Here is a 19494-nt window from a genome sequence, read left to right on the forward strand (position 1 = left end):
AATCTATGGCAACCCAGTGACTTTCAGTGATAAAATTTTTTAAAACATTCTTTTCAGAAAGTATATGATCTTTCAATTATTATAAAATCTTTTTTCACATCTTCAAGAGACAGATGCCAACATATTCCTTTTCAATTATTTCAAGTTTCTCAGTAATTACAGTTCAAATTGATACATCTTTGAAAATATAATGTAAAGTCATATTAAACTATATAATCAAGGTGAAAACACTTTAGTCGCAAGGCCTATACACATTTCCATGATTTCCAGTCATTTCTTCAACAAATTCTCTTCAGTACATTCTTTTTAAAAAAAATTTTTTTAACATTTATTTATTTTTGAGACAGAGAGAGACAGAGTGTGAGTCGGGGAGGGGCAGAGAGGGAGACACAGAATCTGAAGCAGGCTCCAGGTTCCGAGCTGTCAGCACAGAGCCTGACACAGGTCTCAAACTCACAAACCGCGAGATCATGACCTGAGCTGAAGTTGGACACCCAACCGACTGAGCCACCCAGGCCCCCTAGTACATTCTTTTTATATTAAAAAAAAAATAATAAAGAATAAAAATTAAACTATATCAAATCATAATAACTATCATTTGTGGAAACAGCATTGAGAACTAGTGATGTTTAGCTGAAGAAAGCACAGTCATACTGGAGGTATGGTAGAATTTTTCAAATGTTTGAAGAATTTTATGTGTGAAAACAAGTGCATTTATTTCCTGTTGCCTTAGAGAACAATACTGACCTTGGTCCCAGGGAGTGGGATGTGTGGGGATCAGATTTGGGATGAATATAAGGAAACCCTTTGTAAAACTAGACTTTTTTCTTACTGAATGGACCACATTTTCCAGATACTTTCTAATTACTGTTTGTTGTCTCTACATGACCCTTGTAAGGCAGGTACCATATTTTCTCCATTTTACAGGTAAAAACTGAAGCATGGGTAAATTTGCCAAAGCTTATCTGCTATACAGATGCTGAGTTATGATTCAAACAAAGGTCTAAAACACTGTTGGTATTCAAAATAAGACTAAAATATGTTGTATAGGTTACAACATATATGTTATATGTTGTATATATGTTGTATGTACATACATGTTATATGTTGTATATATGTTGTATAACATATATATATGTTATATGTTGTATAGTTTGACATCAGGTAAGAGTTTTGTCTAGATTGGTAAGAATTTTTTCCTAAACAAAAACATTAGTTTGAGTATATCTTAAACTTAAGTAATATTAATATTACTATTAATATTCTTGATTTTTAATGAACAAGTAATATTAATATTCTTGATGTTTTGCTTTGTATTGTATAAAAAAACTAGAAGAAAATTATAACATGCTTAAGACCATTTTAATGCATAAAATTCACTTTCATTAATAGCATATACAATATTGTTACTTGTTTATAAATATAGTGAATAAGTTGTAAAAATGAATTTAGATTTCAAATTATTCAAGGCATAAATGTATATGGTACACTTATGAACAAGATTTGAATTAAGAATTTATAGGGGCACCTGGGTGGCTCAGTCGGTGAAGCGGCCAACTTCGGCTCAGGTCATGATCTCGTGGTCCTTGAGTTCTAGCCCCGCGTCAGGCTCTGTGCTGACAGCTCAGAGCCTGGAGCCTGCTTCATATTCTGTGTCTCCCTCTCTCTGACCCTCCCCTGTTCATGCTCTGTCTCTCCCTGTCTCAAAAATAAATAAACGTTAAAAAATTTAAAAACAAAAAAAGAATTTATAGATAATTTATTCAAGCATCAGTTGGATAACATAAATTGTATTACCTTTAAAAGATATGTATGCTAGTGGAAAAATAGATATCCCTTGTCTAAAAAAAAGTACATACATATGCTTAATATCTAAGAAAGCATTATTTTTAAGTTAAAGAAAAAGCTTATAGGAAAGGGAAGTGCATTCAAAGTACTATTTTGAAATTTTAAAAACTGTTGTCTTAATATTTTAGACTCTGCTGAAATAGAACTGTCTTATGCTTCTAAGTATATTGTACGGTGTCGTGATGTATGGCGAATTGATTGTAAGATTATATTTTTTATAGTGGACTTAGCTACAAAAATGATAATTTATTTTTGCTGTCATAGTGTGTAATGTACATTAAGTTCTCCAACTTTGTTTTGTTATTATACATTTTGATAACAGGTATCTTTTAGGGTTTAGAAAATGTAAAGTATCGTGGATTTCTTTTAACCAAATATAGCATTTAAAGCTCCCTACAACTCAAACATAGAAATTATAAATATTAAAAATTATTCCTTTAAAGAAATTGATGAAGAATATATTTCACTTTCAGGGTAATGCCCTAAATATAATTCAGTAATGATAACCTGAATCTATTTATCACTTAAAAGCTTAGGTTTCTTGAGAAGAACTGCAGATTCGCAGCGTGAGAGTCCAGAGGTGGCTCTAAATTGCTGAGCGTAGATCTAATTACACAGCTTGGAGCTGCGGAACCACTTCTCTCTACTCCAGATTACTTTTCTGGGTTTATTTGCATAATTTGATGCATGAAGACTAGTCAGTGAATTATACAGTTTTCTATATAGGTAGGACAAGGTAAATTAACCCTATTTGAGGTAGTTTGTATTTTCATGGTACATCTGATAAACATTTAACCACATCATTTTAAACTAAAAAATATGTTTTAGTAGTTTAGTTGCTTGTCAGGAATATCAGATAATAAATGCTAGTTGTTATAGACATAATTAATAAAATAGACAATTTTAAAATTTATTATTTTAGCCCTGTTTTCAGGGCTGAACTGTTACTTTTAGCAATAATAGTTTTCTGGATGTAATCCAGATATAGTAGTGTCAAATTTTCTACCATTATAAAATATAAGAATGCTTTCTTTATTCATGTCCATTAGTAGGACATATTTTTCGTTAATGAATATGATTAATTTGATTCATTATAAATGTAGGTAGCTTTGATTTAGGAACTGTCTTTGACTTCAAAGACCAAAAAAAATTTTTAAGATGCTCTCAAATTAGCTTATTTTAGAAGTTGTTTCTTAAATCACAAATTTTGAACTTTGCAATGGCATTAAAATACATACACATGTAGCTTTACAACAGTATGAAATGACTAACCAGTACCAATTTTAGTTTATTAAATATCAGTGAAATGTTTGCTAATAAATTTTTTAAAACAATCCAGGAAAATCAATTATCTGGTTGGAATATTGGAAGTTAGCTTGATACCCCACATTGTAATAAATGTATCTGTGAAAGTATTAACTCAGCCCATATCTTATTATAATTTATAAACTTTTACATTCAAACTTCTCATAAATATTTAAAAAAATAAATGCTTTTTGTGAAAATGGGTATTTTCTAACATTGGAATTTCAGCTATCATTTATTAAGTACCTACTGATTGAATCATAGTTGGGAGAGTGGTACAGGGGATGACAAGGAGACCTCAAAATTAGTAAGATGTAAACTTGCCCTTAGGGAGCACCCAAGGAGGGAATATAACTTGATGGAAAGAAAGTAGGCTTTCCAATGAGGCTAATTCCCTATTCTGTTCTTGAATGAGTAGCAAGTTATTAAAATTCTGAGCTTCGCTTTTCTCATCTATAAAACACTAATAGTGTTGTTAGTAGTAAGATAGAGAACTATGCATCACACCTAGTACTGGGCTGGGCATGTCATAAGCATTTAATCATGTATTTTATTATTATTTTATTATTAGTCCTAGTAGTTCATGACAGTGAAGAAACATATATATATTGAGATTTACAGAAGGCACAAGTATGAACAAAGTGCTGTGGGAATGATTAATTTCCCTAGAGAGAATAGAGGTGAATCATTAGAACTAGGTTTAAAGGTGTGTAGAATTTCCACAGATAAATTTGGCAGTAAGTAAAGAGAAAAATGAGTAACAGCCTGGAAATATACGGCCGTTCAAATGCATGGAGGTTTTGAACAGCAAAAAGAATTTAGAGAGATGACACCAGAAGACCAGTAATGAAGAAACTTGAAATATCATGACTTTTAAGTCAAGTAATTTGTTGACTTTAAGGAAGGACCTCTATTAATTTTTTAATTATGCTTTTCTTTTTCCTTTCCTTTCTTTGTTGTTGTTTCTGTTTCTTCCCATAGTTGTTTGTGTAATTAATAGCAGCTTCTGTGTTCCCCATCTTCTCAGATTCCATTCTTTTATCATAGTAACTAAGTAAAGGCTCCAAAAGCAAAAGGGACCGGTGCTGGGCTGCCCACTGTCATGTCCCCAGTGCCAGTCATGTAATTGTTGGATAATGGCAGACTTGCAAAGTTGCTATGTCAAGCATAAAAATAACTAAAAATAAAAGGTAGTCAGTGATAAATGTTTAAGAGGAGGAGCACATGAATTCGTTAGATGCTCAAGAGAATAATATATCTCTTATATATGGAAGCATCAGGGAAATTTTTATTTTAATTTAACCATATTAGTAACATCCATCTCCCCACATTAGGTAAAAGGCTTCTTTTATTTTTCTTAAAGAAATTTTATGAACTTGTACTAACTTTTCAAGCAGTTCATTGGCTGCAAAGCTATATTTTAAAATGTTTAAATCAAAGTTCCCTTTTATAAGATCTGTCTCCAACTGTCATACTCATTCTTAGGAATACCTCTCTACTCTTTTGCTCATCTCGACTCTTCATAAAAAACAGAGCACCCCCCTGTTTCAAATTAACCCCACCCTTTAAATTTTTTTCCTGTTCATTATCGTATCAGTTTACAATGATAAAATCATCTCTGGCTTTTCCTATCTTTTGTCTACAGTTGTCTTTTAAATACTTCCTTGAGTCATATTTTCTTTATCATCATATATGATGTATATTTCTTTATAAAAATCCACATTTTGCACAATGATAGCCTTCTCTCTATTCAGTTTAAAAACTTTCTCTAACACAAAAATAATTTATTAAGTACACACTTTTAGTGTTATCATTTTTTTCTGAGTCTTGAATCAATTTTATATCTTAATATATATTTTATAATGAGGTTGTATTTTGCTTTTCCAGATATTCCTGCTCCTGTGTCCATATGTCTGTTTCTGCCAAAAATCTGTATTTACCACCCTTTAGATTTATTCTCTGTACCTTTGACCTCTGTATACTTTACCTTGAAATGCTATTTATTTTCTTCTACAAGAATACCTGTTTTTCTTAAAGCATTTCCAAGTACTCTAAAAAAATAAATAAATAAATTTGTCACTTAGCTCAGAAGTACCACCATCACTGACCTTGTAAGTACATTGTTAAATATGTTTCCTTCAAGTTTTTACTTTGACGCCATAAATCCCTTAGCAATAAAATAATCATATCAAATATACTAGTACAGTAGTATATTATACATGTACTCTTCTTTTTAAAATGTGTATTTATTTTTGAGAGAGAGAGAGGTGCAGAGAGAGAATCTTAAGCAGGCTCCACGCTCAGCTCAGTGGAGCTCAGTCCCGCAACCCTGGGATCATGACCTGAGCTGAAACCAAGAATCAGATCCATAACCAATTGAGCCACCCAGGCACCCCTATATATATACTCTTATAATCTCATTGCCATCGTTGATCATTTCTCCTGTTCAATATAATTTCTATTGTAAAACTATTAGGGCTTATTTCAGTGGGTAAGACAAACAATACAGAGTATACAAAGGAACCATCTTTTTATCCTCCCCACTCCCATTTTCATTTTGGGAGGTATTTAAGTTGGTGGATGTCCATCTAGAGCTCTAATTTTAAGCACACATACATCCTTTACATATATACTTAGAATAATACTATGAAAATTGTTCTTCAACGTGTTTTTCTTTTCCACTTAGCACTGTATTATGGGCATCCTTCAGATCTGTGTGTCTGTATTTGTGACAGCAAAATCCAGTGATGTTTGTGCCTACTATTGGATTACCAGAGCCACACAGTGCTACTGAAGTTCACCACCTTTTCAAAAGTTTATGACTGGGGCACCTGGGTGGCTTAGTCTGTTAAGTGTCCAACTTTGGTTCAGGTCATGATTTCACAGTTTGTGAGTTCGAGCCCCACATCGGGCTCTGCACTGATAGTGCAGAGCCTGCCTGGGATTCTCTCTCTCCCTCTCTTTGCCCCTCACCCACTTGCATGCATGCACTCTCTCTCTCTCTTTCTAAATAAATAAAAATGTTTATGTCTGTTTTTACGTCCTTGTCTATGATTTTCTCAGAAGCCACAGAGAAAAATGCTGATAGATTTAAGAAAAATAACTGTTTCCATTCTAACCAAGATTCCATAAACAAAGTCAACAGATAAAGTGTAGACTAGGACAAAATATTTGCAATATAGAAAAAGACAAAGCATATTATCTTCTTCCATCTACAAAGAATGCCTAGCAAATTGATAAGAAAAACATCTCCAATAATAAAATAGATAATACTCAGAAAAAGGAAATAGTTAAGTGAATAGTCATATATATTTGACCCAACAATTTCACTCTATAAAATTATCAAAAGATATATTCACAAATTTGTGAAATGGCTTGTGAACAGTTATTTGACAACATTGCTTTAAATAACAAAGATTGGAATCAACATAAATGTCCATCAGACAAGGACTGGTTAATTAAGTTATGGTATTTCTAAGTAGCATTACAATGCAGATGTAAAAAGTACACGAAGAAACTGTGTGCTGATGTGAAAAGATCTTCAGGTGATCTGAGTGTGTTCAGCTGTCCAGCACTGGCAGGCCTAAAATGAGAACTCTGTAATTACTTGTAGCATCCCTCCACAGATGTCTCTTGGGTACACAGCCTGCAGAACCAGACCTTTTAAAATTGCATTTACCTGATAACACAGATGTGGTAACATGGCCATGCCAATCAAAACTATTTTGTGCCTACATGCTCTTGTGTTACATAAATATATCTGAAACGCATCTGTTGTGGCACTCCCCGTTAGAACTACAAAACACAGAAAATGATTTGGCTGTGCTCTCCATCCTCCCAAAGATATTGGAATGTTCTAAATGGGTGGAGGAGAAGAGTTTTTTTGTTTTTGTTTTTGTTTTTGTTTTTGTTTTTGTTTTTTATTTTTTTTATTTTTTTATTTTTTTTTCAATATATGAAATTTATTGTCAAATTGGTTTCCATACAACACCCAGTGCTCATCCCAAAATGTGCCCTCCTCAATACCCATCACCCACCCTCCCCTCCCTCCCACCCCCCATCAACCCTCAGTTTGTTCTCAGTTTTCAACAGTCTCTTATGCTTTGGCTCTCTCCCACTCTAACCTCTTTTTTTTTTTTTTTCCTTCCCCTCCCCCATGGGTTTCTGTTAAGTTTCTCAGGATCCACATAAGAGTGAAACCATATGGTATCTGTCTTTCTCTGTATGGCTTATTTCACTTAGCATCACACTCTCCAGTTCCATCCACGTTGCTACAAAAGGCCATATTTCATTCTTTCTCATTGCCACGTAGTATTCCATTGTGTATATAAACCACAATTTCTAAAGCAAGGGAATTAAAAGCAAAAATGAATTACTGGGACCTTATGAAGATAAAAAGTTTCTGCACAGCAAAGGAAACAGCCAACAAAACTAAAAGGCAACCAACGGAATGGGAAAAGATACTTGCAAATGACATATTAGACAAAGGGCTAGTATCCAAAATCTATAAAGAGCTCACCAAACTCCACACCCGAAAAACAAATAACCCAGTGAAGAAATGGGCAGAAAACATGAATAGACACTTCTCTAAAGAAGACATCCGGATGGCCAACAGGCACATGAAAAGATGTTCAATGTCGCTCCTTATCAGGGAAATACAAATCAAAACCACACTCAGATATCACCTCACACCAGTCAGAGTGGCCAAAATGAACAAATCAGGAGACTTATAGATGCTGGAGAGGATGTGGAGAAACGGGAACCCTCTTGCCCTGTTGGTGGGAATGCAAATTGGTGCAGCCGCTCTGGAAAGCAGTGTGGAGGTTCCTCAGAAAATTAAAAATAGACCTACCCTATGACCCAGCAATAGCACTGCTAGGAATTTACCCAAGGGATACAGGAGTACTGATGCATAGGGGCACTTGTACCCCAATGTTTATAGCAGCACTCTCAACAATAGCCAAATTATGGAAAGAGCCTAAATGTCCATCAACTGATGAATGTTTTTGTTTTTTAACTTACAGTTGGATGGATGACTTGATGCAGGGCTTTCAGCTTTTGATGCAACATGCATCCAAATCACCTGCAGGGCTTGTTGAACCAGATTGCTGGGCCCCATCTTTGGAGTTACTGACTCAGACCTGGTATTGGGCTGTTAGTTTGTAGTTCTGATAGGGTTACAGGGGATGCTGCTGCTGCTGTTGTGGGGACCATGCACTTTCAGAATTTGTTTAGGTCATTAGGACTTAATTCTCTTGAGGAACCCAGGTTAAGGAAGTTGGAAAGAATTGAGAGCAAGCCACGTTATAGGCTGTGCCAGTTAGAATGAAAGCATAAATGTCTAGGACATAAAACTTCTCACCCTCAGGCCTCATTCTTTAACCCTTGCAAGAACAAGTACCCTATATTAAAGAATGTCATTCCTCAGCGACATTTTCCATGGAACATCTGTCTGCCATGTTGTCTATGTTTTTCAGATATTTCCTGCCCAGTCTTCCTTCTTAGTGGAAATTTCTAGGAAACAGTCTTTGATTTAACATTTCACAGTTAATCCTTGCCCTCTTTCCTCCTGTTTTCAGATAATCTCAGGTTTAAATATTCCTTTTATTTTTTTACTTCCCATTCATCTTGCACAACACCTTCACAAAAGTTGTTAAAGGATAAGTGGTCTTTTAAATTATTTTGTGTGGTGTTGGATACATACACACTTGCATAAATGAGGAATAAATAGTTAATATAGGTGTCAATTTATAACAGTCATTTACTGATCTCACCATTTAGTCTTTTAGGCCAAATTCATTTTATTGTTTATTACCCCTTCAGTGGTGTTGACACTAACTAGTTCTGACAGAGTTTTCTAAAGTTCCTGTAGAAAGAGTGTTAGCATCTCCTTGGAACATGTTAGAAATGCAAAGTCTTGGCTTGCCCCAGACCTACTTAATCTGAAAGGGTGGTGGAGGATAGGAGCAGCAGTTGTGTTTTTAATAAGCCTTCTGAGTGATTTCGAAGTATTCTAGAGTTTGAGAGCTATTGCTTTACTAAATGCAGTGTTTTCACTGACATTATATACTTCTATTTTTATAATAATCCCGTGACACTAGTGACTATCTGTGGACTGGAGGAAATAAGAATCAAAGAGATTTTTTTGTTTTTTCTAAATCACATTGCTCTTTAATAATGCTTCTAAGTAGAATTTTGGGAATTTTTCAAATAACATGTCCTTCTTTCCTTTGAATACACCAAAACAATATGAGTTACCTAAGCATTCTAGTTTTTTGAATGATGATTTATCTGAGCTTTCATTCTTTCATTACTTTTAATCGTCATCTCATGTGAAGAACAGATCTTTGGCAAAGCAAATAACAGAGCCAGAACTCAAATTCACTTTCTTTCCTAGTCCAGGACTGATTTCATTTTGTATATTTAAAATAAATGACTTTTTAAACTAAAAACAAATATAATATTTTTAAATGTATTAATCTAACAAATGTCAAGTAAAAATGTAAACTGTTTTATAAAGCAATTAAAATTTACCAGTGTTGTTGGCTTGAATCTATTGTTGTAATCTTATTTTAATGGCATATGCCCATTTAACTGCTGTTTGGTTACCAGTAGTGTTTAAGATTAATTTGGAGCTATTTCTGCCAAATGAAACAGTGCTGTCCTCTCTGTTATAATTTTCATATGAGTCTATTTAAATTAATTAACCAAATTAACAAACCATAAAATCAAGTATGTTATAGGACCTTAAACCTTGTAATGGCTTCTGTTGGAGCCTCTAAACAGAAAATTCTTAATAATAAAAAGTTTATTTTACTGAACAAGGAGTGATGGATCATTTAATAAAAAGAAATTGCCACTTTAAGTTGTAACTAATATTTCTCTTGGCTGCAGTAGAAAATAATTTGCAAAATGATAAGTTGACAAGTCAGAATGAAATAATTAATGAAGATTTAGGGTCATATTTTATTTTCCCTTATGTTCTTCATATCAACAGGATTTGCATAATGTGGTATTTGAATTATGGAGAATAGAAATCCGGTTGCATTATAAAAACCCATCTGGGAAATGATCTTGGGGCTATACTGGTTATATGAAATACCTTCATATTTACTAATATTTCATTTATATAGGTAAATAAACATAGGTTATTAGGGAATTTTTAAAATCATCTCTGTAGTGGTGGTTTTATATATGTTTCCTTTTAAACTTGTTTTAACTCAGAAGAAGAAAACTAAGTTGGTGGTCATTATTAACCAATTTCACACAGTAGTGCAGTGGTCATCTCAAAAGTTGTTAATAATTCAATTTTTAGACCTCATCCCTAGATATTCTTACTCAGTTGGTTTTAGGGGACGACCCAGAAATCTATTTTGATGAGCACCAGCAGTGATTCTGATGAAGAGGTCCTTGGGACTCAGTGTAAGAAACTTTTGAACGAGAACATACTTCTTCAAGCTAACACACTAAAATTACCAAGGATAAATATTTTAAATACTACTCCATCCATCCTGTACCCTGCTTTTGTAGCCAGGTAGGGCTGATTACTAGTGATTCTTTCTCATCAACAGTAGTATAGCCATTCTGAGCCTTGGAACATATGTATCGTATCCCTGGTGCTCAGTACATTGTTTGGTACTCAGTAGGTACTATGTAAATACAGTGCAATGGATGAACAAAGGAGACCCACCAGCTCCATGTTTAGCATTCCTGTGTTATCCATGCTCCATGTGTTACTGTTTTCTCTGCCTCCTTAAGTTGTACATGCCTTTTACGTATGAACCATGTCTTGTTCATTTTTATATTTCTTCTTTTAACAGTATGATACATGGCTGCTAAATACTTCATAAAAATATTTTGTGCTTAAATACATCATACTAGATTGTCATCTCTATGAGGGCAGGGACTTTGGCCTCTCTTTTTTACAGTTTTCTCAGGGCTTGATAGTAATTTTCAGAATTCTCAGAAACATTTGAATGAATGAATTAATTAATTAATTAAAAATAATTTCATTTTAAATGATATTTTCTTAAATTTAATGTTAGGGGTTAGTGAAGCTGTGTGCGTGATAAACCTTAATTTTATATAAGAGGAAAAATCTGCCTTTTTAAAAAGAAACTCGCAATTGAAAAACTTTTTACAAGAGACAGAATGGTAGAAGATGAGAGATTCCGAACTGGTGAAGCTTCAACAGGGCATTATAGTTAACAGAATTTTATATCTAACTTAGTATTAAACAACTTATGTCAATAATGCTGAAAAATGTTACACTGAGCTTAAATGACAGTCTCTTGACATCCTATGAAATAAAGACATTTCCCCAGAAAGCTAGCAAACCTATCAAAATCAGACTTTGTTGTTTGTTTGTTTTTTGTAGTTGAAAATAAGGAAAACAGAAGACTTTTCCAAGTATTCATGAAACTTACTGAAATAAATTTTATTAGTATGCTCTTTAGAGAGATTCTTATCACATTTTTTTAAAAAACACGTTAGTATCAGCACATAAGTTAGAACTCTGACATAGTATAAAAGCTGAAGCTTTACATCCTTAATGGCTGTGATTAACTAATGTTAAATCTCTCTAGGTGACTTGTGATACTTGTTTTATTGTCTCTAAACGCTTCAGGAGTTTTTCATTGAGGAACTTTGGGTCTTCTCCAGATGATCTACCCTCATTGACTTTGAACACATTCCAAAAGAATATTAGTAATTTAAGCATTCCAATTTCTTTGGTGATTATTAACTATGATTTTACTCTACTCTGAATTTTAATTGATGTGCCATATATGGAACAGTTTCTTTGACAGGGTTGTAGATGTAAGATGATTATGGGTAAATTAAACACTGTGCGCTCTAGATCTTTGTCAGTCTGTCTCCTTTCTGGCCAAATCCCAGGCTTCCCTCCCCTTTTCACTTTTACTCATTATCAAAATGACCTTCTCTTTTATTTAGGGAAGCTAGCATGAGTCTATCCTTTCCCTGACTAAAACCAATCAGTTGCATATTTTTCTAAATGTGTACCATGAAAATAAGACCAAAGTTCTAGCCTCTGGGAAAATATAATTAAGAGATAAATATGGAGAAATATTGAGGGAAAAGCAAGAATTACGACCTCCGTGTTGTTGAGGCCTACGGGGCATACCATGGTAACTCCAGAGAGATTGAGAGGTCTCAGTTTGGTTGGAAGCTGGGGTTAGAATTTGTTTTAATTCACCCAAAGCACCCACACTGCTGATTGTCCTTAGGTTGTATGTTTAGGACTATAATTAAAATGTCAGAATTACCTGACATTTTCATCATATAAAATTCAAAAAGATCAATTGTCCATATGAAAGAATAAAAACGACTTTTGTTATACTAATGGCTCTTTGGGAAGGCTGCGTCCAGCTGAATGTGGGAGTAAATGGAAGCCAAAGGCCAAAGAAAAAAAGATAGGAAAGAGAGAAGGCAGGCACTGCTAGGCAGCAGATACAGAGTGTTCATCACTCTCTTATTTTATATTCTTCAGTTGCATTGACATTCTGCCTGGTGACTGTTCCTGAAAGTACTTTTTTCCACTTCTCCTTGACAAAGCACCCAGATACGTGACTTCCCTCTAATTCAGATTTCCACAGTCACTTTTTGAGTAATTCCACAGGAAGGTCAAAAAACAACAGAAAATTCCAGATGCCTCTCTAGAAGCATTTTCATCTTCAGCAGTTCCCTAAACTCTATTTTGAGTGGTTGTTCTTAGACATGATTTTGTCCAAGGAAGAGTGTTTTTATTGTTTTCAGTTTCCTTAAACATCTTTACGATACTGGAAATTTCACTGACTGTGGGGAAATAAGGCTTTTGTATATTTTTATACTCTTGTCTCCATAATATATGATTGTACTCATGAATCATGTCTTCAAAAGAGAAAAGCACAAATTAAATTCCATGCTTTATATAATCCATTAATTTCAGTTCTGACTTATGCCAATGTATAGATTAACAATGTGTAAAGCCTTATTATTGAATTTTATTTAACTTGCCTTTATCCTATATACACTTTCTTCTAAAACAAGGAAATGTTGGAGAATTCGTAAACTGGGGGTTATATTTTGAAAAATTAATAGTTTATATATAGTGATCTTCAGACTGGTATTAAGCTGTCTCTTAATGAATTTTAGTATTAAATAAACTGTTTTCCTTTATTTTAGGTGATGGTGTTTGTGCATGCTCGAAATGCTACTGTAAGAACAGCTATGTCTCTAATAGAAAGAGCAAAAAATAGTGGTCAGATTTCCTGCTTTTTACCTACCCAAGGAACTGAATATGGACATGCAGAAAAACAGGTAGGAAACAAATGAGGGCGAGATATAAGAACTAAAGCATATAATGTGCCAGATATTACAGATATTTTATATATGAAAGATCTGTGGTCTTTAATTTCCAAGGAGTTGATTTTACATATTTATCATGTTATAATCTTTACTTTTCTCTTGATATAATGATCTTCCAAAGGATCCCGGTGCATGATGTGTACAATTATCACCTCTATCTCTATGATTAGAATTGTGTTTAGTCCTACTCTTTAAAATATAGTTAAAACAGAAAATATTGTTAAGTTCCATAAAATATGTTAACATCTAATAGGATTATTATTTTAAAAAACTAACATTATTATTTTTTAATTTCTCAGTTTTAATTTCTAAGGTTAATATGAACACATGAAAACTGCACAAACCAAAGCTCTTAAAAAGAGAATGTGAAAGTTTAGGGGCACCTAGCTGACTCAGTCAGTAGAGCATGCAACTCTTGATCTCGAGGTTGTGAGTTCAAGTCCCACATTGAGTGGAGTGATTACTTAAAAATATGATTTAAAAAAAAAAAGTATGTGAAAGTTTGAGACCCGAAATTTTTACAACAAATGCCTTGCTGCACAGTGTTTGGTCAAAGGACCTAAAAAGCCTGGGTCCTCTAGAAATGCAGAGAACCTCAGGCCCCATACCATACCATACCATACCAAACCATAATCTGAATGTCACCTCAATCCTCAGGTGATTTTATGTGCATAACAGTTTGACAAGCACCTCTCTAGGTAATTTGAGTATTGATAGTATCTAGGATTTTCACAGATTTCATTTAATTATGTGAGATAATGATTTATATCAAGAGTGGATAGACTACAGCCTGAGGGCCAAAGTTGGCCACCTGTTGTTTTTTTTTAATTAAAGTTTTATTAGAAAATAGCTGGACTCCTTTTGTTGTCAATGGCTGCCTTTTTTTGCACTATGAGGGGAGAATTGAATTGTTGCTGCAAGGACTGTTTAGCCCACTAATAAGCCTAAATACAAGGCCCTTTACAGAAAACGTTTGCCCAGATTTAAAGCTGTGATAATAAATTTTCAAATAAAGTATTAAAATTTTCAAATAAATTTTCAAATAAAAAACTCAGTGGACATAAAATGACAGTAACTTCAAAGTTTTTTATATGCATAAGATTTAACTGATATTTACAAAACAGCTGCTAGCTGCCAGATATTGTACTATGTATATACACTTTCACATTTATCATGTTAGTAAGATGTACTTAATTGTTATGACTGCACTATGAATGCCATCATTTTATGTTGATATTTTAAATTCTGCATATGATAATCTGATGTCAGTTGTTTTGAACATCAGATTCTTTCAATTTAGAACTATAAAATGTGTTCATTTTCTTCATTTTTTTTTTCTGCTTAATAATATTTTCTATTATATAACACTTATTAAACAGCTTTGTAGTCTTCCAGTTATTTATTAATTATGAATTTATGAGTGCCTTTAAAAAGGTTGGCATTCATAAGTCTTCTTTCATTTCTTTGGAAATAAAAAGCAACTCGATTGTGTTTAAAAGCCAAGCCTTGAGAGCCACCTTGTGGCTTTCTGGTTACTTCATTCATACCTCTCAGTTCTGAGAGCTATTGCTATTGTAAATAATGCCAGTTTATTATTTAATTTCTATAGTAATAGTGCTTAATATTTATCAGCTGTTTACTTGTGCCTGGCATTTTCATTGCTGTATAGATAACTCATTCAGTCCTCACAGACCCTGTGATGTAAGTCTGTATTTTTATTATACCTTGATATTATATATGTGTAAGTAATTACAAAATAACATGAAATATTGAAACCATATAAAATAATTTATATAGACACAGTTTCAAATAATGTTTATTTAAGGCATTGTCACCAAATAGTTTCAAAGGTCATTATGCTTAAAAAAAAAAAAAAAAAAAAAAAAAAAAGACCTGGAGAAATGAAAAGTTTTAATACAGTTAAGTAGACTAGAAAATCTCAAATCATTTTTGTTATACCTTTTTAAAAATATTTTGATTTGATTTTCATCCAGTCTACCTATTGTTATTGGATTTTTTTAAAACAAAAATGAAATTCACAAACATTCATTAAAAAGTACATGTTTTCAAGGAACATTATCCTGTTCATCATTATATTCCTAGCCTTTCATATAATGTTTGGCTGATAGTAGTTACCCCCAGATTACTTTTTTTGTTGTTGTTTTTGTTCTTCTGAGACAAACATTATAAGAGACAGCCTCACTTTGATTTTCTCATTTGATCTGCACCACTATTCTGTCCCTTAGAGATTCTTATCCCCACTTTATAGATAAGGTAACTGAAACTGGAAATAATTTTCTCAGAGACGACCATGTAACAAGTAGTAGAGCCATGACTGGAATCAGTCTGACTCCAAAGACTGCCCTTTTTACCACTCTGTATCCTAAGCATTCAAAACCAAATCCGATCTGGGACTTTCTAAAGCATTTAGGGCTTTTTGTTTGGTTTTTGTTTTTAATAAAATGGAAGAACATTTCTTCAGTCCGACCATATCCCCCATTTCTGCTAAGGAGAGATTCAAAAAGCTGGCCCTTCTTCAGTGGATATGATTTTATAACAAAAGATAAAGTAATCTTTCTGAATGCTTTATCGAAGCTCCAGAATTTTAGATTGTTTTTCTAGTGCTAGTTGTATGCTTCTTATTTCTTTAAGTTCCTTTTGAACTTAATGGTATTAACATTCTAGCAATTCTGCGGAGCTATTGTCATGATGGGCGGAGATATTCCTTCCCATGTTCTTCGAAAAATGGGAAATTAAGTACTCAGAACATTAAAATAAAATTAGAAGGTAAATTTGCTATGGTGGTACATAGAAATTTAGCCTCATGACTCCTGTTAATGGAAGTACAGCTAAATCCCTACCGTGCCACACTAGTACTTTACCCTTAAGTGTTTAAATGTAACCGTCTCAATTCCTGACGTAGCGATTATGGTTTGTAAAAGCATTTCTTTACAGCTTTATTCAACACTGTATAACTTTATTTGTATAAATAATAAGTAAAACTCCATGGAGGTATTCTCCTTTTCTTTCTCTGTGTGTGTGTGTGTGTGTGTGTGTGTGTGTGTGTGTGTGTGTGTGTGTGTTTGTAATAAGGCTATTTTTTGCCATAACCACAACTAAAAATGACTCTTTTCTTCCCAGTAAGTAACAATATATTTTAGACTCCTCATATCTTTCCCATCTTTAATATAAAATTTAACCCCCTATGAAAAACCAACTATATTTCCAAATTGTCCACTGAAACAAGAAAATAGGGAAAGGAAAGGAAAGTATACCTTAAGCATAAGCTATGGAGATGGAGGTTGTGGCTCTCTATGGAGAAGGTAGTATATCAGGAATTCCTAATGAGGCCCAAAGCAAGAGGGCACGTTAACAAAAGGTCTGGTTCTGATGTGGCCTCTAGAAGCCCTGCGGCCTTAAACACATAAATATTTTTTCCTCCTCCTCCTCCTCCTCCTCCTCCTCCTTATTTATTTATTTAGAGAAAGAGACAGAAACAGCACAAGCAGAGAAGGGGCAGAGAGAGAATCCCAAGCAGGCTCTACACTGTCAGCACAGAGCCCAATGCAGGGCTAAAACTCAGAACTGTGAAATCATGACCTGAGCCAGAAACCAAGAGTCAGATGCTTAACCGACTGACAACCCAGGTGCCCCAAACACCTAAATATTTCTGAAACTTACTTTCTATTCTATCAAATAGAATAATAATAGGGTAAATAACACCTATTCTGGTAGTTATTGAGAAACAAATGGAATGCTATATGAAATTATTTTGGAAACTGAACAATGATAAAATGTTACATGTCATATTATAACAATCTACTTTTAAGAATATGTATTAATAACTAAATTTTAAAATAAACAATATGAATAATTTTCCCTAATTTACCCTGCATATTTTTTGCTCTCCTGCACAAAGACACTTTCTTAAGAAACCACTATTTTCTGTAAAGTACAGCATACCTTAAAGGAATAGTAGCAGCTTACATTTATAGAAGTATATCATTAGGGATGCAGATGTTTTCATTATTAAGCTATTATTTTCAATTATGATTTAATTTCAAGTTGAATGAATATTTCAGTTAGAATCTTCAGATTCTGTTTCACTTGCAATCTAAGCCAAATAAATTATTTCCTTAGGGACAAGTTTTTAACAGGCTTTAAATATTCTAGTAGTGGGATGGGTATTTCCACTCACCCCTGTGCAGTATTTCTCTGATTTATGGGTAGTGATATGTGGTTGGATTTTTTTACATATATTAGGAATATTAAGAGTTTTTCTTATACGTAGAAATGGTCTATCATACAATAAGCCTCATGAATGTAGTTATTAGAAATATCTATTAAATATATTTAGTATAATGAATCCAATAATAATACGAAAAATCCAACAATATGTTCCCTCAAGCTACTTCAAGTGTCATTTTTTTGACTTCTTTATTATTATCCAAAGCTACCAACTATTTCCTTGTTTTTTTTTCCAATAGGTCAACTTTAACCTTAGCCTAAATTAAAGGAATTTGACTTTGATATAAGTTATCTGATACTTAATAGCTTTATTTATTTCTGCTTTAGCAGTTTTACAGTTAGTATAGCCAAATAAGAATTTTCTCCTCCTGGCATAGATGATATCTATTAGCTAAAGACAGTAGCAGGTGCCTGAGAGCCCCCTTTCTCTTATTTTTAATTTTAAGTATACATAAAATATTTATTTTCTCAGAGTTTATTCTTTCCTTAGCCATGTCAACCTCTTTCCTTTTGGAGGTTAATATAGTAATTCTACTATTGTAGAATTGCTTGTAACCACATAGAAAGAATGTCAAAAGTGTATTAATATTTTTAAATAAAACCAAAGAAAATTAATTAAAAAATAGAACTGAATGTTTAATTGCATTTTGGAAAGCACGAATATTCTGTTTTCAAAGGGAAGTAGCCTCTTGTACAATAAAGGCTTTGGATCCACACAGACCTGAATATTAATCTGGACTCAGGCACTGTAACTTTTTCAATTTCCTTGAGCCACAATTCCATCATGAACAAAGTGGCAATGATACCTAGATCTTAAAGTTTTTGTAATAAGTAAGGTAATATACGTTGCCTGATACACAGTAGACACTCTGTAAATGGTTACATATGTACTTTGAAGGAAGAGAAGATGACAACTTTAACTAATGACAGATGTAACAACGTTTACATTTTTAGCTTTTGGACAACAAAAAATAATACCTTGAATTGTAAAAGGGAGTAACAGGTTGGGGGAAATATTGGTAACTACATCTTTTTATGTGGATCTACATCTTTATATGTGTGCTTATTAAGTTTAATAACTAAAACATAAAATTTTCAGTAAGTAAATGGGCAAAGAAGAAATAAAATAGGCAAATTGGAATAAAAAATTGTTGGATAAATCTTGCAAATTCAGACCGTATACTCTTAATCTAAATAAATCTTTAAAAGCTAAAAATGAGAATGCCCATTTCTAAAAATGATTCAAGGATTTGGTACATTCCTAGGTTTTCTGTGGCAGTGACCTTTTCAATCCTTTAAAAAGAAATTTTTTTTTTTTTTTTTTTTTTTTTTTTTTGGGTAATACATGTTAAGAGCCACGCTTCCTTCTGGATCCTTTAACCTTGAAATTCTAAACCTGGGAATCTTTCCAAGGACATATTAAAAGGAAAAGTAATATAAACCAAGAGTTTTATTCCAATACATTATAATGAAAAAATTCAACATAAATACCCAACAGTAGGGGAATTTTAAAGTATGAAGAGCAGTTCAATTAAATTTTATATACCTATTGAGAACAATTATTTTAGAGTATACGATACGTCCAATTCTAAGTTAACATGTCAATTTTAATTGATCAAATTTCCTGTGCCATTGAAAATAAGTAGCTGAACATGGTGGAGTTTCTCTATCGTTAAGACACAGATGTTGTTACAGTGTCACAGTGGGTTTACAAATAATATATAAGGA

The 19494-nt window shown here is 33.1% G+C and overlaps 1 protein-coding gene across 3 annotated transcripts in view; it reads left to right on the plus strand.

Annotated features, from left to right (window-relative positions):
• Nucleotides 1-19494, plus strand: part of ASCC3 (activating signal cointegrator 1 complex subunit 3) — a 359800-nt gene that overhangs the window by 179118 nt on the left and 161188 nt on the right. For all 3 annotated transcript variants that reach the window (XM_019442967.2, XM_019442970.2, XM_053904622.1), the window contains exon 14: nt 13336-13470. In XM_019442967.2, coding sequence (XP_019298512.2) covers nt 13336-13470 — 135 coding nt within the window. The remainder of the gene's footprint in view (nt 1-13335; nt 13471-19494) is intronic.

The sequence above is a fragment of the Panthera pardus genome, unplaced genomic scaffold (genome assembly GCF_024362965.1).
Source record: "Panthera pardus isolate Hobbes unplaced genomic scaffold, ASM2436296v1 HiC_scaffold_17, whole genome shotgun sequence".
Classification (NCBI taxonomy): domain Eukaryota; kingdom Metazoa; phylum Chordata; class Mammalia; order Carnivora; family Felidae; genus Panthera; species Panthera pardus.